At 47.1% G+C, this 20,188-nt stretch overlaps 1 protein-coding gene across 1 annotated transcript; it reads left to right on the top strand.

Annotated features, from left to right (window-relative positions):
* Positions 1 to 1,218: 1,218 nt before the first annotated feature.
* RCC1L (RCC1 like) lies at positions 1,219 to 16,069 on the top strand. The gene is made up of 11 exons (XM_057410706.1): positions 1,219 to 1,512; positions 2,368 to 2,497; positions 4,628 to 4,756; positions 5,596 to 5,662; positions 6,762 to 6,813; positions 7,843 to 7,927; positions 8,922 to 9,103; positions 10,488 to 10,572; positions 11,629 to 11,802; positions 13,103 to 13,188; positions 14,779 to 16,069. Exons 1-11 carry the CDS (start codon positions 1,219 to 1,221, stop codon positions 14,854 to 14,856), a joined length of 1,362 nt encoding a protein of 453 aa, XP_057266689.1. The 3' UTR covers positions 14,857 to 16,069.
* Positions 16,070 to 20,188: the final 4,119 nt, after the last annotated feature.

Below are 20,188 nucleotides of genomic sequence, written 5' to 3'. Positions count from 1 at the left end.
CAGGAGGCCAGTGGCCATCACAGTGCCAGTGCCTCTGGAACAGGGCTGCTGCTCAACAGGGAGCATGGTGTGAGGGCTGTGTTTGTGTGCCACCAAGCCAGCCCTGCCGCTGCCATGCCAGGCAGGTTTGGGTCTGCATCTGGGTTTGTGATGGAGCCTGGGTCTGGACCTCGGTGTAGGTTTGGGTTTTGGTCTTGGTTTAAAATTATGTCTGAGTCCGGGTCTGGAACTGCACCTAGGTCCAGGTTAGGGTCTAGGGCTAGGATTGGGTCTAGTTCTCAGTATGAGACTAGGTTTGGGTCTGGGTTTGGATTTGGGCCTGGGTGTGTTGTCCCTAAAATGAGGATTCTCCAATAAGCAAATCAAGACAAGGAGTCAAATTACTTGGTTTTATTTCAATTCTGCAGATTCAGGTGCTCAGCCTCCGCCACAGCCAGAACACTCTTGTTTCAACTCGTTTGCCATTTATACTAGCAAGGTGTAACCGATTGGCAAGTAACAGTTTCCTTTACCACCCATGATGACATATTTTCATATGCTTCATGTTTAAAACAATTAGGGAGGTCCTCTAATTAGTCTCAAAGGGGTGTGTACTTTGGTATTAGAATTACGCAGGGTTAGTCAAGGATTCACTCCTGTCTGAACTTTCGTTCTAATTCATGCACATGTCTCTGTCTAATCAGCAAGGCAAAATACAGCCTGTGCTGCCCGGCGGCTGTCCATGATGCTCGTCGTGGTTAGACACATTCCATGGTGTACAACACAGACCCGTGTGATTGCTCACCTGGTCACTCTTAACCCTAGTACTTTGGCACCAGGCGTAGGTTTGGAATTGGGGCTGGGTCCAGGTGTGGGTCTGGGATTCGATCTAGGTCCAGGTGTGGGTCTGGGATTAGATCTAGGTCCAGGTGTGGGTCTGGGATTCGATCTAGGTCCAGGTGTGGGTCTGGGATTAGATCTAGGTCCAGGTGTGGGTCTGGGATTAGATCTAGGTCCAGGTGTGGGTCTGGGATTCGATCTAGGTCCAGGTGTGGGTCTGGGATTCGATCTAGGTCCAGGTGTGGGTCCGTGTCGGACGCTCCCGGGTGGCGTAGCCCCTTTAAGAAAGCGCCGCGGCCCCGCCGCTGGGCGCATGCGTATAGGGGGCGGTGAGTGGGCGCCGGCGCAGAGCGGAGGCGCGGGTGAGAGGTCGACAAGATGGCGGCCTGAGGGAGCGCGATGTGGGGCTCGCTGTGGGGCACGCTGAGGGGAGCGCGGCCCCTGCCCGCCCCCAGCCGGGGCCTGGCCAAGCCGGCGGCCCCGCAGAGCACCCGCCAGCTGAGGGAGGCCGAGGAGGCCGCCCCGGTGTTCCAGTACGCGGGGAAGGCGGCCAAGCGGAAAGACCGCGTGTTCGTGTGGGGCTTCTGCTACTCGGGCGCCCTGGGCATCCCCAGCTTCGTAAAGCCGGACGCGGGCTGGAAGAAGCCGCGGCGGATCCAGGCCACTCCCTACCGGCTGGAGACGGAGGAGAAGGTGTGCGCGGGGCCGGCTCCTCCGGCCGTGCCAGCCCGCCTGGGCAGGCTGCGTCTGTCGGCAGGGAAAGGCGTTCCGGAGCGGGATGTGCAGGCCTTGCCGTGATTCATTTATTTCATGGCTGCAGAGGCACTGGTCGGGGTGGTTGTTGGTGTAACTGCGGTAGCACAGAGTTCGGAAAAGAAATCGGTATTCTTTTGTCGAAGGCGTGAAAGAGCAAGATGGTGAACAACGTTTATCAGAGAAAGGGGGGGTCATTTTCAGTGGCTTTTATGTACTCTCACCTCCACGAAATTGGAACCTTGGGTTGCAAATCGCGTTGTTACTTTGCCTGCACGTTTCAGCTGCTACACTGTTGTCCAGTTCAGGAGAGTCAGAGCTTTTATACTGGGCTTTTCTTTGGCAAAAGGACTAAAATGGGAATGTTATTTTCATAATTTTCTTTGGTTTGTTTTATGCGCTGCTGCTCGCCAGCAAGTAGCGCTTCCTGTTGTGTTTGAATGGGTCCTAAATAATGCAGTGCTATGTGACCTGCTCTCGTTGGCCCTGTCTTAGCAGGGGGGTTGGACCAGATGATCTCCAGAGCCCCCTTCCAACCCTGATGATTCTGTGTATGTATGCACACGAAAATAAAACTAAAGCAGTAATGTTGGACTTGAGTTTACACTATTTTACGTATCACTGAGGGGTGTTTCCAGTCAGTTTTGTAAAGACCGTGCGTACTGTGAGTCTGGGCTGTGTTTGGATACAGCTTAAGGAAGGCTGAATGCTGATGGCCCAGTAGCGTAGGGTGAAACTTGTTCTTCTAAGCTCCAGTTTGTAAATGAATGGTGTGGTCTGTGTTTGTTCTTGAAGATCTCCTCTGCTGCCTGCGGTTATGGATTCACTCTGCTGTCCTCTCGTACCACAGACATCACCAAGGTGTGGGGAATGGGGCTGAACAAGGACTCCCAGCTTGGATTCCAGAGGAGCAGAAGAGACCGAAGTAAGGATTGAAGTGTTTTATAGACTTGGAGGGCAGCACTACAGGATACATCTGATGTGAGAAACTTCACACTAGAAAGCATGAAAAATGTCCAGGAGGCTTTGATGCAGAGTGCAGGGCTGTGCTTTTGTTTGGTTGTTTTTAAGGGGGTATTTTTGGGAACTTAGCTGTGTTTTTGTATGCCTTGTAATTGGTCACAGTATGCATCTGTTCTGTGCACTGTGCTTACATTTTTGCCTGGATATAACTAAAATATCACAGTTTATTCTGCAGAAGGGGGTGTGTGTGGTTAAGGTGTTGCTTTGAACCTCTCTAATTTGGTAGTAGACACTGTAGTGGACTAGTTAATAAAAGAGTTTTGGCAAGATGCTTTTGCACCTATAAACTAATTTGCTTTCCCACAGAGATCTTTCTGTACAGCCAGTGGAATTTTTTGTGAGCCTGTAGAGGTTTTTTATTTTAATACCAAATTGCATTTTGAAAGAGAAACGTGTTATTCAGTCACTCTGTCTCATACCAGACTCTCGAACGCATTTAAGATGATAATTTCAGTGGAGAACATGGCCATCTTCCACCTAAGACAGATAGGAAAACCACTGACTTCTCCAATAGAATGGCTGTCTCTGACTTGCTTCAGCTCTTAGTTCTGCATGTGCTGAAGTCTCAGGGGTATCTTGTAATTGACTTGTTTTTCATCTAACCCGCTGATTGTTTTTGCCAGAGAATCCAGAAATAGGTTAAATAATTTTGCAGTTCAAGCACTTCTAAAGAAGAGAGTGTTCAGTGTGTGGTAGGATCTGCTGACAGTGCAGTGCAGATCAGTGGGATTGCTACTTAACTTCCCAGACATGAGCTTCCTGTTGTAAAGCTGAGTTCATTACTCAGTTTTACAAGCTTACTTTGGTACCTACTAGTCCCAGCACGGTGTCCCTGTAGATCCTTTGTTTCCAAGGGAGTATGCAGCCTTCTGAGTTATTTCATTTCATGCTCTAACTGCAGCTGTTTCTAAGCTAAACTGTTCATAATTTGCTCTTGCCCTCCTCTTCCTTAGTTACTTCATTGCCTCTTTTCTCCAGAACCCCTCTGATTTCAGTGATGATTACCACAGATCCCAGCAGCTTGTGGCGCTCTGCTGGAAGGAACAGTGAGAGAAGAAAAGGTTTTTTGCATTGTAACTCCCATGTCTCTAGACAGACACAAACGTCGTGTTTCAGTTCCTGCTATATTGCATGCCAGGCTCCCACCATTGGCAAACAGCCAGTTATAATGCCTGTCACATCAAGTAGTGTCTTGCTGTAAAAGGTTATCTAGATTTTCTGGGTATTTTTTAAATGGGAACTAGTTAAAGCACTGCTGCATGTGAGCAGAATACGGCTTTGGGTGCTCCTGGGTTTTGTTTCAGTTGTTACAGTAGCTTTGATATCAAAGCTTTTTGTCTCCCCTTAACCTTTTCCCTAGTACTGGTTAATGTTTTGCTGTTCTTCCTTTTTTCCTTTGTTTCCCAGTTGACCATAGCTGATTACATATTCTTCATGTTACTAAATCTTCTTTCTAGTACAGCCTGTCGTTTTCTTTTGTAAATGCTGGATCTTTTACCCCCTGGGGAGCCAGGCTAGCTAATGTTTCCTGCATTCCTTTTTTCTGAAAGGGCATTTAATCCACAGTTGTTTAAATATGAAGCCCTAAGATATTTTTTGTTCACCTTAATGATTGCTGCTGTTGTACCTTGACTGCAGTATTCCTGGTTGCACAGAGTGCTTAGTTCGTGCATGGTGTTAAGCCATAATCCAGCCTTATTTACCAGAGTGGGTAAACATGTGGCTGAAAGCCTCTGTTTCTGAGTTCTGGCCACCTGAAACCTTGATGACATCTACCCTGTAGATGTGGATTTTTGACTTCAACCAGTGATTATTGGCTTCAACCATCCCTATGGCTTTTAACTTCTCCCCCCCCGCCCCGAAGAATCCCAGTCAGCCTTTTACTTAGGTTAGTATCTTGGCTTTCTAAAATATATCTGCTTTCGGAGCAAAATAGAAGCGAGTGTGCGTATGTACAACAGGATGGGCAAATAAATGATGAATTTGCTTTGTGGAAGCTACTGACTTGTAAAATTTCTCTCTCTTCCTTAAGCTAAGGGCTATGAATACATCTTGGAACCCTCTCCAGTTCCATTACCACTGGAGAAGCCGCAGCAGACTCGAGTCTTACAGGTGTCCTGTGGGAGAGCCCATTCCCTGATCCTGACGGATAGTGAAGGAGGTATTGCTTGTCAGGTGTCCATTGTCACCAGCACTGTACTTTTATTAAAAGCTCTGAGAAAGATTGTCTCTCAGAACTAGGCCCCAGGCAGCCTGTTCACACTGGAAATGGAATGCAGGTTGCTATTGGCCTTTGTGGGATTGTTGCTGGGAGGGAGAGCCCTGAGCTGATAACTGCATTGAGCTCTGCTTGGCTCAAGCTATAAATGTGTTGGAAGCTTTTTCACTACAAGTGTTGCAAAATATGGATTGTTTATGTAGCCTTGGGCCTTGTTCAAGTGTAGCCTGTCTGGCTGAACAAGACAAACATGGTTTTGAATGCAGTTTTGGATGACTATACCAATACTCCTGTGTTACTTTCGTCTTGAAGCCCCAGAGTGCTACACTTACAAAAGCAATTCATTAACAGGCCTTTACACAGAAGATCCTGTTTGAGAAGTGGCTTTCCACATCTCTGGGAATTCTCTGGTGAGGTGGCTTCAGTGCTATGCCTAGTGATCCAGTGCTGCTTCTCAGTGGGTGAGCTGGTTCGTGGGTTGATTTAAAGCTCCTGTGGGAGTGATGATCTATTTCTGAGTCTCCTTGGCAACAGCAGGATGTTACTAAAAACAGCCAATGGGCTCCAGGTGCCTGCAGTAATATTGTTGGGATATTGTTGACAAAAATGGATTCAGTCACTTGAATTTAAGTGGACTTGGTTTGAAGAAAGCCAGTGCCAATTTTTACAGCACTGTATTCTACCTTTCATACTGAGGACCACACGAAAATATTTTGTGTACCTGAAAAGAGGCTTTCAGGGGAACAGTAATAAAACCAGTGCATTTTATTATTGTTTTTCAGTTTTCACCATGGGGAATAATTCTTATGGACAGTGTGGCCGGAAGGTTGTTGAAGATGAAACGTACAGGTGAGACTGAACTTCCTTAATCTTAAAAAACATAATTGCATGAAAACAACCCTACAGAAAAGCCTGGAGTTGGGAAAAGTCTGGTAGTGTAAGGATCCTGTTTTAAGTATTCCAAGGATAGGCTTTTATGCTGCAGGCATCATGTAAACAGCCTGGCTTTAAATCCAGGCTGGGCTCTAGCACCCTTCTGACTACATTCAGGAAAGGCAGAAAGATGTCAGCATGTGACAGATTTCACAGGGCATAGTGAGAAAGCTCAGCCTTCATAAACTGCTCGTGGTAATTGGTGTTAGTAGTCAGTCTTTCTCCCTTTAGCCTCCTGCAAAATCTGAAGGTGTTAGAAATGCCAGTTAATGATGAGAGAGACATCCTTTTGTTTAATCTCTTTGCTGTAACTACACTTAAATCTGCAGTGCTTTGCCTTTACAGGGTTTTTATGGGCCACACCAAAGTGCATTCTCAAAATGCTCTCTCAGATGGTATTGATGGAAGTGGATAGTGGGAATATGTTGAAAGTCACCGATTCCCTGGCAGGGCCTAGAAGAGGTCTTGCTTGTTGCTCTCTCTGTGATCCACAAGAGTTTTCCTGTGGAGTTAAAGAAAACAACTGTGATTTTGCTAGTTTTTTTTCACCTTGATACTGGAAGTTAGTCATTAGATTGTTCAAAACAGCAGAAGTCATGCTTTTGTGAAAGAATGACATGGATGTTAACACTACACTGTGCTCTGGGATATCTGGTGAGTCTCTAGTGAGGTATAGTATTTATATAGGTGCTGCAGTATTATCAAGTGTCTGTGTTCATTCTAGACTAGGGAATTTGAGGATTGCTCCCACCCCTAATTCCCATGAGAGTTTATATTTTAAAAGTGACAGTTCTTCTGAAATAAGAGAACACAAAATTACTTTTCTTCTTTGTGCAGTAGTTTTGTAGTGGAACTGCTCTTTGAATATAGAAAAGAACATGTGAAAGAATCTCTTTGTGTAATAGCAAAGGGGCTTTCAGTAAAGGCAGGTCTACCTTCATGTTTTTTGGTTGCAGTCCTCTGAAATCCTCTGTGTTGCCTTTTGTCTTCTCGGTGGTTATTTGATGGTGTCCAGTGAAAGCCATGTAATTCATCAGCTGAAGGACTTTGACAGCAGAGTTGTCCAGGTAAGAGGATCATCTGAATTCTGAAGGTGGATTGAAAACTGGCTGGACAGCCATGCTCAGAGGGTGCTGATCATTGGCATGGGGACTAGTTGAATGCCAGTGAGTAGAGCTGTATTCCCAGGGGTCAGTGCTGCGTCCAATTCTGTTTAACATTTTCACTGATGATCTGGATGATGGAGCAGAGTGTACCCACAGCAAGTTTGTAAATGACAACACAGGGAGAAGTGGCTGATAGACCAGAGGGTGGTGCTGCTGTCCAGAGGCTGGAGAAATGGGCTGATGGTGAAGTTCAGCAAGGGGAAGGGCAGATTCCTGTACCTGGGGAGGAAAAGCCCCAGACACCACTGCATGCTGGGGGTTGACTGGCTCAGCAGAAAAGGTCCTGGGGGTCTCAGTGGACACCAGGTTGACTGTGAGCCAGCAGTGTGCCCTTGCTGTAGAGAAGGAAATGATATCCTGGGCTGCATTTGCTCAACTCCTAGGTAGTACCTGTGTGGCAGGGAGGTTGTTCTGATGCCTCCACTCTCTTAACTTGTGGATTAAATATCTTTAATCTTTGGCTGATTTCTAAGGTCTGCTTTTGAAGGTCTTAATTTTAGTTCCTGTTAAGCCTGTGGCAGGCATGGTTGCTAGTTCAACATAAATGTCAGTTTGAGAACAGATGTGTTCCTAGAGCGCTTACATGGCAAGGAATCAATAGCAGTTTGTAGCTGGCATTGGAACCACGTGGTAGCACTCTGGGAAGGGACATCTCTTACTTACTCTTTGTTGCTGAATTGAACTTTCTGTTAACCAGGCCTTGCTTTGGATCTCAGAACAAATCAACTGCAGCAGTATTTTCCACAAGGAAATTTCTGTATCGTGCCTTCCCTGTCTGTAGAGCTTTCAATAGGGAGAGAACAGTCAAAATCTGAGATAATGGGCACTGTAGAGGTTCATTGCTCAGCTGGTTTGCCAGTAATGCTTTATTAAATCCATTCTCAACACATGAACTTCACTGACCAGCTCTGACTTTCTGCTTGTGTGCAGGTTGTATGTGGGCAGGACCACAGCCTGTTTAGAACCAAGAAAGGTACAGTCTATGCATGTGGATGGGGAGCTGATGGACAAACAGGTAGGACCTCAGTTCAGCTTGCATTTCAGTGGGTTGATGAACATAACAAGCTGTCCCTAATTCAGAGCTTCTGATGTATATTTGTCATGCATGTATGGGCAGAAAAGGGCTGGGATGTTTCCAGCTGTGTGCAGATGGTCTGAATACTCTTGTGTAACCAAACTGAGACAAACCAGTTAATTTTTAGAAGAGCTTTAGGATGCCACGCTGGCAATCTAAGCACGCTTGTGAGGGGATGTGGAAGTGGTATGGGAAGGTTAGCTCCCTTGTTCTGGGCAGGCTTTGCCTTCCCAATTCTTATTTCAGGGTCTGTTTTGTTTCTTGCTTCCTTTGAACTGACAGAAGGTTTTGGCAGCTGCTGCTGTCTTAGCATAGGATCTTTGGCCATGCCCTTTTTCTGGTGGCTTCTGTCAAAGAACTTCCTCACAATCCTTTCTACCACTCCTTCTGCTGCTTCTGAATCTGGGTGCTTCCCGTGGTTGTCTTGTGTAGACATACTGTAGGCCATTCTTGTTTCTGTCCTCTGGCAGCCCTTTCTGTCCTCTTTTCCAAGCAGCCCTTTGCCATGTAGTGTGTTTCCTTCCCAGCCTCTTTTGCCACTTCACCTGTTGTCCGATTGCAGTGTGCTGTTAATCATGGCCTTCCTTGCAGAAGGCAGGATACAGCCAGTTTGTGAATCTTCACCTCTGTTGTGATATCTGCCTGGCTTGGTTACTGCTCTCTCAAAACACTTTGGTCCATGTAGATGAGGGAGGAGACTGTTTTCTAGGTGTGATTGTATAAAGGTGTTTTGTACTCTAGAGAGGCTAGTAGAACTGGTGTTTGTGGCTGCTTGTCCTTTCAAACTGGTAGTTAAACAGATGGACAGGAAGATTTCTTTTGGAGGAAAGGTGATTGGATTCTAACATGACAAAATGGTCCTATGTCGGTGTTAAAAGTATGTCTGGAAAAAATGCTTCATAATCCCTCTACTTTTATTTCTTTTTCCTTTCAGGTCTTGGACACTACAACATCACCAGTCTTCCTACTAAGCTGCGTGGTGACATTGCTGGAGTAAATATTATCCAGGTCTCTTCCTACGGGGACTGTTGCCTGGCTGTTTCAGATGAAGGAGATGTCTTTGGTTGGGGAAATTCAGAATACCTGCAGTTGGCATCTGTCACAGAAACCACACAGGTCAGTTAGCCTGAGGGCATGGTTTTGCATGTTTCAGTTCAGCTGCTGTGTGCACATTCAAGAATTACACACCTCTCCCTGCTCTGGCTTCCTTAGGCAGCGGTATAAATCAGTATAAACTCACACCACTAGCAGGCTGATTTTACCTATGTTCACAAAACCACTCTCTCTGAAATGTTTGTACAGCTTTAGGGCAGTACATTTCCCAGCTATTGATGTGCAAAAGTTTGTGTCACCTCACCCCAGTTTGTCTGTTAGAAAGGAAGAGTGCACCCCGTGTTCTTTCCCCATCCTGTGGATTCTGCATCAAATTTAGATCCAGCTTGAGTGCCTGTATTGGTTTCAGGACAGGATTTAGGCTTTTGGCTGGCTAATCTAGACTTTGGAGTGGTCCTGCTTTGAGCCCGGTGCTGGTCCATATGATCTTTGGAAGTCCCTTCCAATCAACTTGTATGTTGGTGATTTTTCATGAGCAAACTTAGTAGGTTTATAGCTGAGTCCTCAGCAAATCCCAGTGTCTCACAGCTTAGTTTTTTAGAGCAAATTCGAGGGGCAAAGATACAGTGCTGACTTGACACTAAGGATTGTAGTACTGAGGTAACTGGGCAGATGGTTTCCTCCTACAGTGAAAGTAGGAAATGGAGTCAAGGAATTAATTGATACTCAAACTACCCTTAGCAGAAGACTAAGAATGGACAGGTACCTCTGTTTCCTATGCCTGTTCTTGTAAGGCTGCTTACTGAGATCTGTAAGGCCTGAAACAGTGACCAGGTTAAGTAGTGTAGTAGTTTCCTGGCTGGGTGCTCAGTGGAGGTCAAGAGGGTCTGAAATGGATGAATGGCGTGTTTGTCAAAGTGGGAATTCTAGGGACAATGTAGATAAAGGCCAAATTCTGGAATCGCAGAGCTGGATACTGGAAATCCAGGGTCACTGTTCACATGTGTCAAGCTATGTATGATTCTGTTGTGCTGAACTGTACCAGATAAGAGTGACTTTCTTCAAGTGATTTTTTCATAGTCTGTTCAAAAATGCCATGGGCCAATTTTGTGAAAACTTGCCAGTGTACTGACTTTCCCATTGGGTCTGCCTCAGAGAGCCAGGGATGTAAGCAGATGTTAAGCGTTCCCATCTTTGTTGCCATCCATCTAAGTTTTCCAGTGGGTAACTTTTTCCACTTTGTCCTCGCTCTCAGCCTTAATGCATTTCATGTAGGTTTTTTTTAATGTTGGGACTTGCATTCAATCTGTAATTGAGGCAATAGGGGTTGTCTGTATCAGCAATTCAGTGAATGTAACCCCTAATCGGAGCTAGAGACCAAGTTTAAATTGTGTATCTAGTTGGCAGTTTACATTGTCTGTAACAAGTCTTTTGCAACCTCACACAGGTGAATGTTCCCAGACATTTGCCATTCAGGATTGGGAAGATAAAGGAGGCTGCGTGTGGAGGGACTGGCAATGTCGTGCTGACGGGTGAGCTTGCTTTTACATTCATCCTCTTTAGTGCAAGCCCATGTTGTAAGTGGATTGTAGCATCATGGAGCATGCTGGGTTTTTTTTTACTGGAAACAGAAGAATACTGTCTTTAATGAGGAAGGGTGGGAGACTTGAGAAATCTGTGATGTAAGAATATACACAGGGAGTTACTTTCAGTAGCCACAGTGTGTTGCTTCCAGTATGTGCTGTGTGAGCACTTGAGCAAACTAGAACAAGAGCATGGTTGCTGCTTGTGGCTCTGATCTCGTTTTCTGATCACACGGGCCATATGCGTCTGTAATGAAGATGGATATAGGGAGGAAGGATGGCAGCACTTGAGAGAAAAAGAGCCCTTCAAATTCTATAAATCTGACACGTAAATAAATCTTGATAAACTCAGCTGGTGAGCAGAGAGTTCTGAGAACAGTGAAGCTCTGCAGCAGGCTTCTTAATGAGTGCTGCTTTGGATTGCTGGTGGCCAAGGGAGCACAGCTTGAAAGTAAAGGAACGAGGGAGAGGATTGTACTACTTTCATGAAGGATCATCTCAAGGAAGATGTTCATATATATGATGTGGTTGTGAAGACAAAGATACTTGAGTTTCTAGCTTGAAGGGAGCAGACATAGCAACATACTGTCTTATGCTGTCCAACTGCTGCCTTTCTCAGGCACCCAATGTAAGGCAGAATGCCAGGCAGAGCTACTGCCCTAGTGCTGGTTTGGCCATGCCTCAACGGAAACAGTGGTGGTAATAAAACACTCAACATCTATCCCATCAGTCAGTAAGCTGAAGTATTTTTATCCAGCCCACACTGTGTTGGCATGATTTCCCAATGAAAGTTTTGCCTGTGAAGCTTGATCCGCTTGCACTGCTTAGGAAAAACTGAAGGCATTTGGATGGGAATGCATTGTTTGGAAGTTTGAAATAGTCAAAAGGTGCTAGACTGCTCTGGGAGAGAGGAAAATATCCTTTTGGACCTGATTAACTCTTGGTCGTGGCACGAATTTCACAAGCACAGACTTTCTTACAGAATGTGTTCTTATTGTAATACAGAAGAAGGAAATGTTTTTGTCTGGGGATATGGAATTCTTGGGAAAGGACCAAACCTAATAGAGACAGCAGTGCCAGAGATGATCCCACCCAGCCTTTTTGGCTGGTCAGACTTCAATCCGGACATCCGTGTTGCTCACGTTCGCTGTGGACTCAGCCATTTTGCAGCACTTACAAGTAAGTTTCTAGTCCTGCTGTCATGGAGAAGTCCCATTACCGTGTTATTCGCAGTTAAGAGAAAACCCAAGAATCTGTCTTTGGACTTAAAGCTCACTGGACTGCAACAGGAGAGGCAGGCAGCACATTTACAGGCGTCAGCATGGTTTCTGACATGGGTACTGCACTAGCATATGCTTCAATTAAGGAAGTGTTATTCTTGTAAAGCAAACAAAACAATTCTCTAAAACAGGAAACCTGGGACGGTTTTTTTCATTTCCTTGTAGAGATTAAGTCAGCTGCACTTCCGAAGCAGCAGGAATTCATGTGATAAATGAACAAACTAAAACTGAGTCTAAATCAGACTCGGGGTTTCTTGGCTCCTCTGAACAATTGAGTTAACAATCTGAGGTGAGAAGACCTCGGATTTAACCTGCAGAGGGTATGGTTGATATGTACACCCTGTGCTTTGTACCAGCTTTAAAAGGAAGTTTTGGATTTGAGAGCCATCTGAGAGTGGGCAGCAGAGGGCAGCAGCGCAGAAAACCCATTGCTTGGTGGCCAAAGTAATAGTTTACCAATGAAACAGGCCAGGTGCCATCGTGCTTAGTCCTTCTTGGGGCTGTGGTATGCATGGCACTGTAAGTCTGGTTACAGGGTGCTTGTAACTGGTCTCCCCCTGGTATCGAGGAAGCTTTAAAAGCTGCCTTCTGATTAAACTGTGCTCATGTTATCGACTGTATTTTGTTTGTCTCTGCTAGAGGCTGATCTCAACACTTCTGAGATCCACATGTATTGCTGAGGAGCTTAAAACTCTCCCACTACTGAACACAAGTTCCTTTTCCCCAGTTGTCATTAGAAGGTCACTTCTATCCAGCAGAATAACCAGTCCCTGGGAGGTGGCCTGGGACAGATTTCGCTGCCTTGCTTACCTGATTTGCTGTGCTGAGAGCTGATGTGGGTCAGCTGTTGTTGCCTAATTTCCAGCACAAATGATTGACTTCACCATGAATGATTCCCTGGCATCTCTTCTGCTGCGCTCTTTCTTCAGCTAAAATTCCAAAGCAAGAGCTGTAAGAGGGGGAAGCAAAGACTTGTGCCCAGAACTTGCTGCTTGTCCTGCTCATTAGGCATCGTTTTCCCTAAGCACAAGTACATTTATTGTACTTGGAACTAAACTTAATGGCTTTCATACTGCATGTATAGCCCTTTATACTCCCAGAAGCACTGTAGCCACAGTTGTCAGAATCTCAAAGAGAATTCTTCCTTTTTAATGACTTTGCCCTGTTTCATTCTTTTGATTCTTTTTTATCCTGTATAGACAGAGGAGAACTGTTTGTATGGGGCAAGAATCTAAGAGGGTGCCTGGGAACTGGAAGAATGGAAGACCATTATTTCCCATGGAGGGTAAGAATGGAAGTATTAAGGTCAAGAGTATATTCTTTAGCTAGTCTTTGTTGTCTTGAGGGGAAGAAACATGATTTGCTGTGTGGTTTTGTTGAGTAACTTTGAAAAAAGTGGACTCCCGAGGTGACTGTGGAACTGCTTTGTTTTCCAGAGGTCCTTGTGTAGCGTGCTTGGGGATGGAGAGATTCAGGAATTCTTTAGTCTGCTATCTCAGTATCCATTTCGGATCCCAAAGCAACATCTGGTACTCTGTTGCATCTGAACAGTTCTTGCCTCCCACTCATCCACAGTTTTCTACCTGCTGCCTCTTACTGCCTCTTCCCTCCCTTACTAACCCACACTTTTGTACAGGCTGCAAAGAAAACCACCAGTATTGGTCATCTGTGACCAAAAAGGCTTGCATTACACATCTGAATTAGGTGAACATTTTGGTCATTGGTCAGACTATAGTGGCAGAAAGGTCCACATAGGAGTGGACCTATGACCTTCCCTTGCTCCTCTCCCATGTCAGGCAGCTATGGTGGTGGGTCAGTGGATGGGTTATGTAGCTGTAGTAGGAGATCCTTAGCCACTGAACTGTTTTCATAGCTGTTTTGCAATGCTTCCAGTTCCACTCCCTTCTCTGATGGCTCTGGGAGCCAGACTCTGAGGGTGTAGAAGAGTCTTTGGCTCTGGAGTTCAGCACTCAGCCTAACAGATGTTCCCAGTCTCCATAAAGGCCGAGTAGGAGAGGAGGGAGGCAGTTGGTGGGACCACCCTGGAGTCCTTCCCTATGTCTGAACTTGCAGTGGATGTGTATCTTTAGCATGCTTTCTTCTGTTAAAAATGAATTAAAAAGACAACTCTGGAGCATTTGCCTAAAACCACACTGCTGTGGCTGAGTGGAGTTTGTGAATTCACCAAGTGTGGCATGTCCAGGTTTCCCTAAGTGTGGACATTGAGGGTTATGCTCCCTTGAACAGCCAGCTCCTGTTTGGCACTACTGCAGCAATGTATCAAAGCAGGGGCAGTTACCAGGATATTTGTCTGTGACGTCCTGCTCTAGAACCAGCCACCTCTCCTCTCCCTTAGCTCTAACTTCTTTTGTAGCCTCTGCTTGAAGTCAGCTTTACATGAAAGAGCTGTAACTGTTCTAGTGAGTGAGTTGGATCTGCTTAGCATCATAGCAAAAACTGCCTTAGGCTGGAGTTGAGCTTTTGCCTTCTTCCAGTCCTTGCTGATGAGAGAAGAGGCAAATCCTCGGGCAGATCCTCTTCCTGCTATCTGGATTACACTCTGTTTGGTCGTGCTGTTTCTGCTGCAGAACAGATGGGCTGAGGTTACGGTCTCCTCACTATCTGCTAGTGAGTCCTCATGTTCTGTCCTTCCAAAGGCTTATGTCCTTCTGTGGAGTGTGGAGGGAGACGGCTCAGCGCACAAGCGTGTCTGGTGCTGAATCTTCTTTCTCTGGGTTTTCAAGGTGGCACTTTCATTGGCACACGTCCCTGTGAAACCAGCTGGCATGTTAAGCAGGAGGAGAAGGAGAAATAGGAAATACCAGGTGGAAAGTCCCAGCTGAAGAAATAATGCACTCTTGTGTGTCTGATGCAGGTGACTGTACCCGGTGAGGTGGTGGACGTTGCGTGTGGAGTTGATCATATGGTAAGCATGGTTAAGTCTTTTACCTAGTCATACTGCTGGGCCTCAGCACTGTGCTAAGAAGATGGGGGCACTTGGTGATGAGCTCTTGGAAGGGAAGACTCATTCTGTGAAGCCAAGCAAGAAGTGACTGTGAGCAGAGATGGCCGTAGTAGCTCCTGGGTGTGTTGTCATCTCTGCATCACTGAAACGCTCCAGCCTGGCTGCAGGAAGGAATTACGTTCCCTGAGGAGTGAAAATGCAAGGAGTGCTCTGGATGGTTTGTGATGAGCTTACGAAGAGACTGAGGCCAGCCACAGCTGGTGAATCCCTCTGTGCCTAAGGATGGAGGGCATCTCCATCAGGGAAGACTGGCATGAGGTGAAATCTGTAGCACAGGACATTAATTTATAGACGCTTTCCCTGTCACCAGCTCTGGGGTGTCAGGGTTGGCCTTATCCAAAGTATTTCTCAAGGAAAGGGGGGTTTTTTAATAACTATTTCTTTATGTGAAAGAAAAGTCATGCTGGCTGTTGGAGTCCAGCACAGCTGTCCTTGTGTGCACCACTAGCTGCACTCTGCCCAGGCTGCTGTTCGTGTGGAAGCTGAATGCACAGTGGCTGGGAGGCAGAGGTGTGCTCTTACCCTGGGCTGTTACAGGCTTTCCACGTGAGCTCTGAACACCAGAAGAGCACGTTGGTTAAAGTGGAGGAGTGAGATCTTGTTTGCAGGAAGAAAGTACTGTTAAATAAGACAGCCTGGAGAGGTAATCATAGGCTGTCTATGCTGCTGATGCTGTGGAAGGATAGATTGATAGTGACAGTAGCCAGTCTGTCCTGTTTATGGAGGCAGGCTGGCAACAAAGCTCCCTCTTGGCTGCTTGCAGGGTTGGTGCTCAGGCAGTAGATGTGAACAGTGACAGTGCTTGCTGCTCAACAAGTACTTTAGTCTTCATGTGCTGACCACAGACCACTGCCTTTGATTTTTGGGGAGCGTCCCTGCACTCTGCCTTCAGGGGTTTGGTGGCTCTCAGTTGCAGAAAGCCTTTTATATCATACAGGCTTTTTGGGAGCACCGAGCAGGGTATGGAGTCTTACTGGGCAAGAAGCAGAACCTTGTTTCTTGGTACCTTCTTAGCACAGAAGTTGTGGTGAGCGTGGTTAGGCCACGGTGAGCTGATGGAGATGGGATGCAGGAGCTGTGTGTACCTGTAGCAGGCACTTACAAATGTCACACTGAAGTGTGGGGAGCTCCCTCTGGTGAAATACCCAAACCATCAGGTGAAGTTTTGTCATTTCTCTCGGGGGGGGATGTGTGTTCTGTGTAAATGAGTTTGGCAAAACCCAAGCTGGTGCATTTTTAATAAAGTGATTGTAAAGTCTTTGTCGGTGGTAATGGGAATATTCTTGAGCTTGACTTCACACGTGAGCTGCTCCATCTTGCACTCTGCACTTAAACGTGAGCAGTCACAGCGGTGTGACAGGAATCTCTTCTCTCAGCTGAGACACCTCCGTATCTGCAGGACTGATCCCTGTGTAGGCAGGTCTCCATGGACCCAGGGGACGCCACGCACTCACATTTAGCTGAAGTTCTGTATCAAATCTTGTGTAATTGCCAAAAGTCAAGGGGTAAACTCTTGATGAAACAAGTCTTGAAGAGCTTTGCATATAATACAGGAAAGGTGAAATAAAGTACGCAGGGACATGTATATGGGTTGTTATTGATGTGGCTGTGTAACTGGTGGTGTGTGGTGGGTTGGGGCAGAAGAAGCAGAAAACTCCTGTTAAATTGTGGCACAGCTTCACTGCTGTGAACTCCATTAAGTTATCTTTAATTTATATCTTATTTCTCCATGCGACTCAGGCAGCTTGAGCTGCTCAAACATGTCTTGTTGGCCTCCTGGGAGCAGCTGTGCCCTTTTAATGTGAGGAAGCTTATTAAAGCATTGAAAACAAATATGAGGAGTTAGGGGAAGAAAGGTGTTGCCAGCAATTCCTGTCGTGGATGTTGGTGTTTGGGAAGGGCTGCCCAGGCTGGCTGGATCGTGGGGGGGGAGCGCTGCAGGCTTTGAACTGCTCTTGTTCACAGCTGCTTCCTGCTGGGATGAGGATTCATGTCATGTCCTACCTGGTTGTGTTGCACTCTTGCTGTGCAATAAATTGCAAATGCAGGGTGGTAATTAGATGCCAGCAAGGTCTTTAGCCCTAACTAGAAGTGTTGTATGGCTTAATGCAGTGGGAGTGTTTGCGCTTTCATTACCGTGGCTCTGGGCATTCTTGAACGCGCTGTTTGAGGGGAAGGAACAAGGTTAGTGGCAGGGAGCTGATGGCCTGGCCAGCACCAGCACTGACCCTTGATGTCAGTCAAAGTGTGATTGAAAGCTTGTGGGTCAAGATGAGGACAGGGAGATCACTCACCAGATGTGTCTTCAACCAAAGAAAGGCTCGGGGCCAGGCCCTAGCAGCATTCCTGCAGCAGCAGCAGCCCCTCTCCATGTGCCGCTCTCTAGTTAGGAATTAACAGACAAAGGTTTTATTTAAGAAAAAAAAGGCTAAGAAAATAGAAAAATAAGGCCAATGCTGTTCCCTCCCAGCACCTACCGAAGCCATCCACACCCAGGAGGGTGCAGGAGCCCTGCTGTGGTGCAGTGACCCCAGGTCATTGCAGCTACGCACTGGAAGGCAACTTGGCATCACTTTGTCCTTCAAAGTACAGCAAATGAGCCAGCCCGAAATACACCTGCATCCCTAAATATACCTGCAGCAAGGGGGAAGGGGGGGCAACAACAGGGACACAGCTCAAATTAGAACTAAACTAACGTACTTGATTTCGCATTGATTAGCAAGAGTAATTCACCCTTCAAACAGCACCGTGCTGCTGGCTTTGGCTTAAAATAACCCGAAAGTGCTTGAGGACAAGGCACTTGCCTAGAGCCACATACAGCTCCAGGCACGTTGGTGGAGGAGCCATCTCCAGGGCTGCAGGGGGGAACAGTGGGAGATTGGTGCCTAAATTCCACATCTGCATCCTGCACGGGGCTGCTGGCAGGAGAGCTGGCCCGGACAGAGCTCCCGCAGCCCCTGCACGGCAAGGGGGTAAACCATGAGCAAGCCCATAAACAGAGCTTAGCTTAGGCACCTGCTGCACTGGGTGCCTTTTGTCAACAGGATCCTTTGAAAAACAAATGACTCAGCCAATGATGAGCCTGAAACATTCAGACTGCTCCTGAAATAATGGTACTTTGTCATGACTCATCAGAATCTGGGGTCTGGAGCGTTTCTGGAAGGGGCTGTAGCCTTACCCCCTCCCATTGCAACCCCAGCACCTCCGTGCAGGTAAAGAAAACTACTAACGCTAAGAATGTCTCAGTGTATGCAGTGTCTTTGGGGTTTAACAGCCTGAATCCTGCGTTTTTAGCCTAGAACATCACTTGTTTTGCAGGTAGCTGCAGGCAGTGTGAGCTTGTTGGCAGTTCAAGTGTTGATTTGTGTTTGTTTAATGGATTAAACCCTGGAGGCAATGCTCTGCACTAAAGCTGCATTCCAGATAGCAATCCCACACTGAATTCCTGCATGAATGCTCTTACACTTGACCAGAAGAGTCAAAAATAGGTTACACTACACTGAAGATATGACTATAGTTCATGTAAATGAGCTGCTTCCCTTTAAAAACCCATATAAATTGTAGTAACTGTGTATGTTGTAAGTGATAGGGGTGATGATCCATCTCATTTCTCTGCTTTTTCTGGCACGGTTCAGCAGGTTCTTCAGCTCCTCCTTACCGAGAAGCTTATGGCCATGGCACTGCACAGCTCATTGAGTATCCCGGGATCCAGCGTATCCCACTGAGTTCTTACTTTAAGGGAACAGGATGGGGCAGGTTTGGTGGCTCCCAGAGAACACCTGCAGGATGAAGGTGATGGTGGGTACCATCCCCAGGGGGGAAACACACCCAGAGGCAGGTCCAGGACACCAGAGAGCCTTGGCTGAGCTTCCTTAAGGGGTGTATGTAGGCAAAGGGCACTGCTGGGCGTGAGGCCCAGGGTGGTTGTAGGTTGAAAGAATAAGAGCTACATCTTATAGACAATGCCAAGCTCTGCTTTATTTTCATCAGTTTGATCAGTACAAAAGCAGACAGCGTATGTTTCACTTTTTATTCTTTTTAATTTTAATTAACACTTTACAAAGTACAAAATATACTGTCCTTTATTTTGGAACATTAGGATTTTTTCTTTCTTTTTCTGGTATTTTTTTCATACAGTACATAAATCTCAGCTTTTCAGCGTAAGACCAGCAAAGAAAAGAAGCGTGTGCACTCGCTGGGAAAGCAAAGCATCCACTTCTCAGTGCACAGAGCACAATCCTCAGCTGCTTCCACTGCTCCCTCTGCTCCCTGGTGGAACATTCCCCTCTCCCAGAGGCCAGCACAAAGGCCACCAACGGTGTCCCCTACATCCCACTGAGCGCAGCCTTCCCTCAGCTGCATCCCAGTGCAGGGGGTGAGCACAGGCTGACCCCCCCCCCCCCAGCAGTTTTGCATTGGTCTGGTAATTAAAGGGAAAAATACACATTTCTGCTCCCACCAGAGGAACGGCTCCTGGGGGGGTCTGAGAGGGGAGCAGGGAGGAGGCTGCAGGTCCTGGGGGGGTCTGAGAGGGGAGCAGGGAGGAGGCTGCAGGTCAGGGTGCCCAGGGCTGCTGCATCCACAGCTCGACCTCAGCCCATTTGGTTGGTGTCTGAGGCTGGAAGCGGGGCTTCACTTACACAGAAAATGAGACATAAAAGAACTGGTTTTAAGAAGGCCCTACAGGTTTGTGCTTCCTCCCCACGCCGCCCAGCACAGCCCTGCCAAGGGGAGCAGAGGGGCAGACCCTGGGCCGAGCTGGGCAGACGCTGCACCAGGAGCCTCTCTGCCCTCTTGGCAGTGCCAGGGATGCTGTGGCCATCCTGGGCATGTGAGGAAAAACCGGGCTCCTTAAGTCTGAAAGGGAGAAAGAGAAATGCTCAGTCTCGTTCACGCAGTTGGGACACGGATAAAGCAGCGATGCATCACGGCCGTGGAAGGGCAGACAGCACCCACCCAGCTCTGTATGTGCCCAGCGTGGTGGAGTTCCAGTGTAAACCCACCCCGTGACCCCCCAGGGTGACAGCTCTCTGTGTTTTGGCCCAGTGGAACCACAATCTGTCCCTAAGCTCCCTCCAAATTAACCTCCCGGGTGCCTTGTGGTGCCCAAAAAGCAGGAGAGAGCCGGGGTGAGCCAGTGCTGTGCCATGGGGCCATAGCAGGACACACCTGCGAGCTGGGGCTGTGGATCCTGAGCGTGTTCCCAGGGCGCTGTGGCACCGAGGATACCCCACGTCCCAGCACCCACTGGCATGAGGCA

Source organism: Pezoporus wallicus, unplaced genomic scaffold (assembly GCF_028554395.1).
Source record: "Pezoporus wallicus isolate ANWC-B61680 ecotype Strahan unplaced genomic scaffold, APGP_CSIRO_Pwel_v1 contig_8705, whole genome shotgun sequence".
Lineage (NCBI taxonomy): Eukaryota > Metazoa > Chordata > Aves > Psittaciformes > Psittacidae > Pezoporus > Pezoporus wallicus.
Note: the sequence above shows the minus strand (reverse complement) of the source record. Positions and strands in the feature narration are given on the sequence as shown.

What these genes read in the sequence shown, in the direction of transcription:
- RCC1L (XM_057410706.1), top strand. Translation starts at nt 1,219, where the DNA reads ATGTGGGGCTCGCTGTGGGGCACGCTGAGGGGAGCGCGGCCCCTGCCC. An exon ending in CCTGACGGATAGTGAAGGAG is followed by an intron (nt 4,757 to 5,595) that starts GTATTGCTTGTC and finishes ATTGTTTTTCAG; the next exon opens with TTTTCACCATGGGGAATAAT. An exon ending in CTGTCACAGAAACCACACAG is followed by an intron (nt 9,104 to 10,487) that starts GTCAGTTAGCCT and finishes AACCTCACACAG; the next exon opens with GTGAATGTTCCCAGACATTT.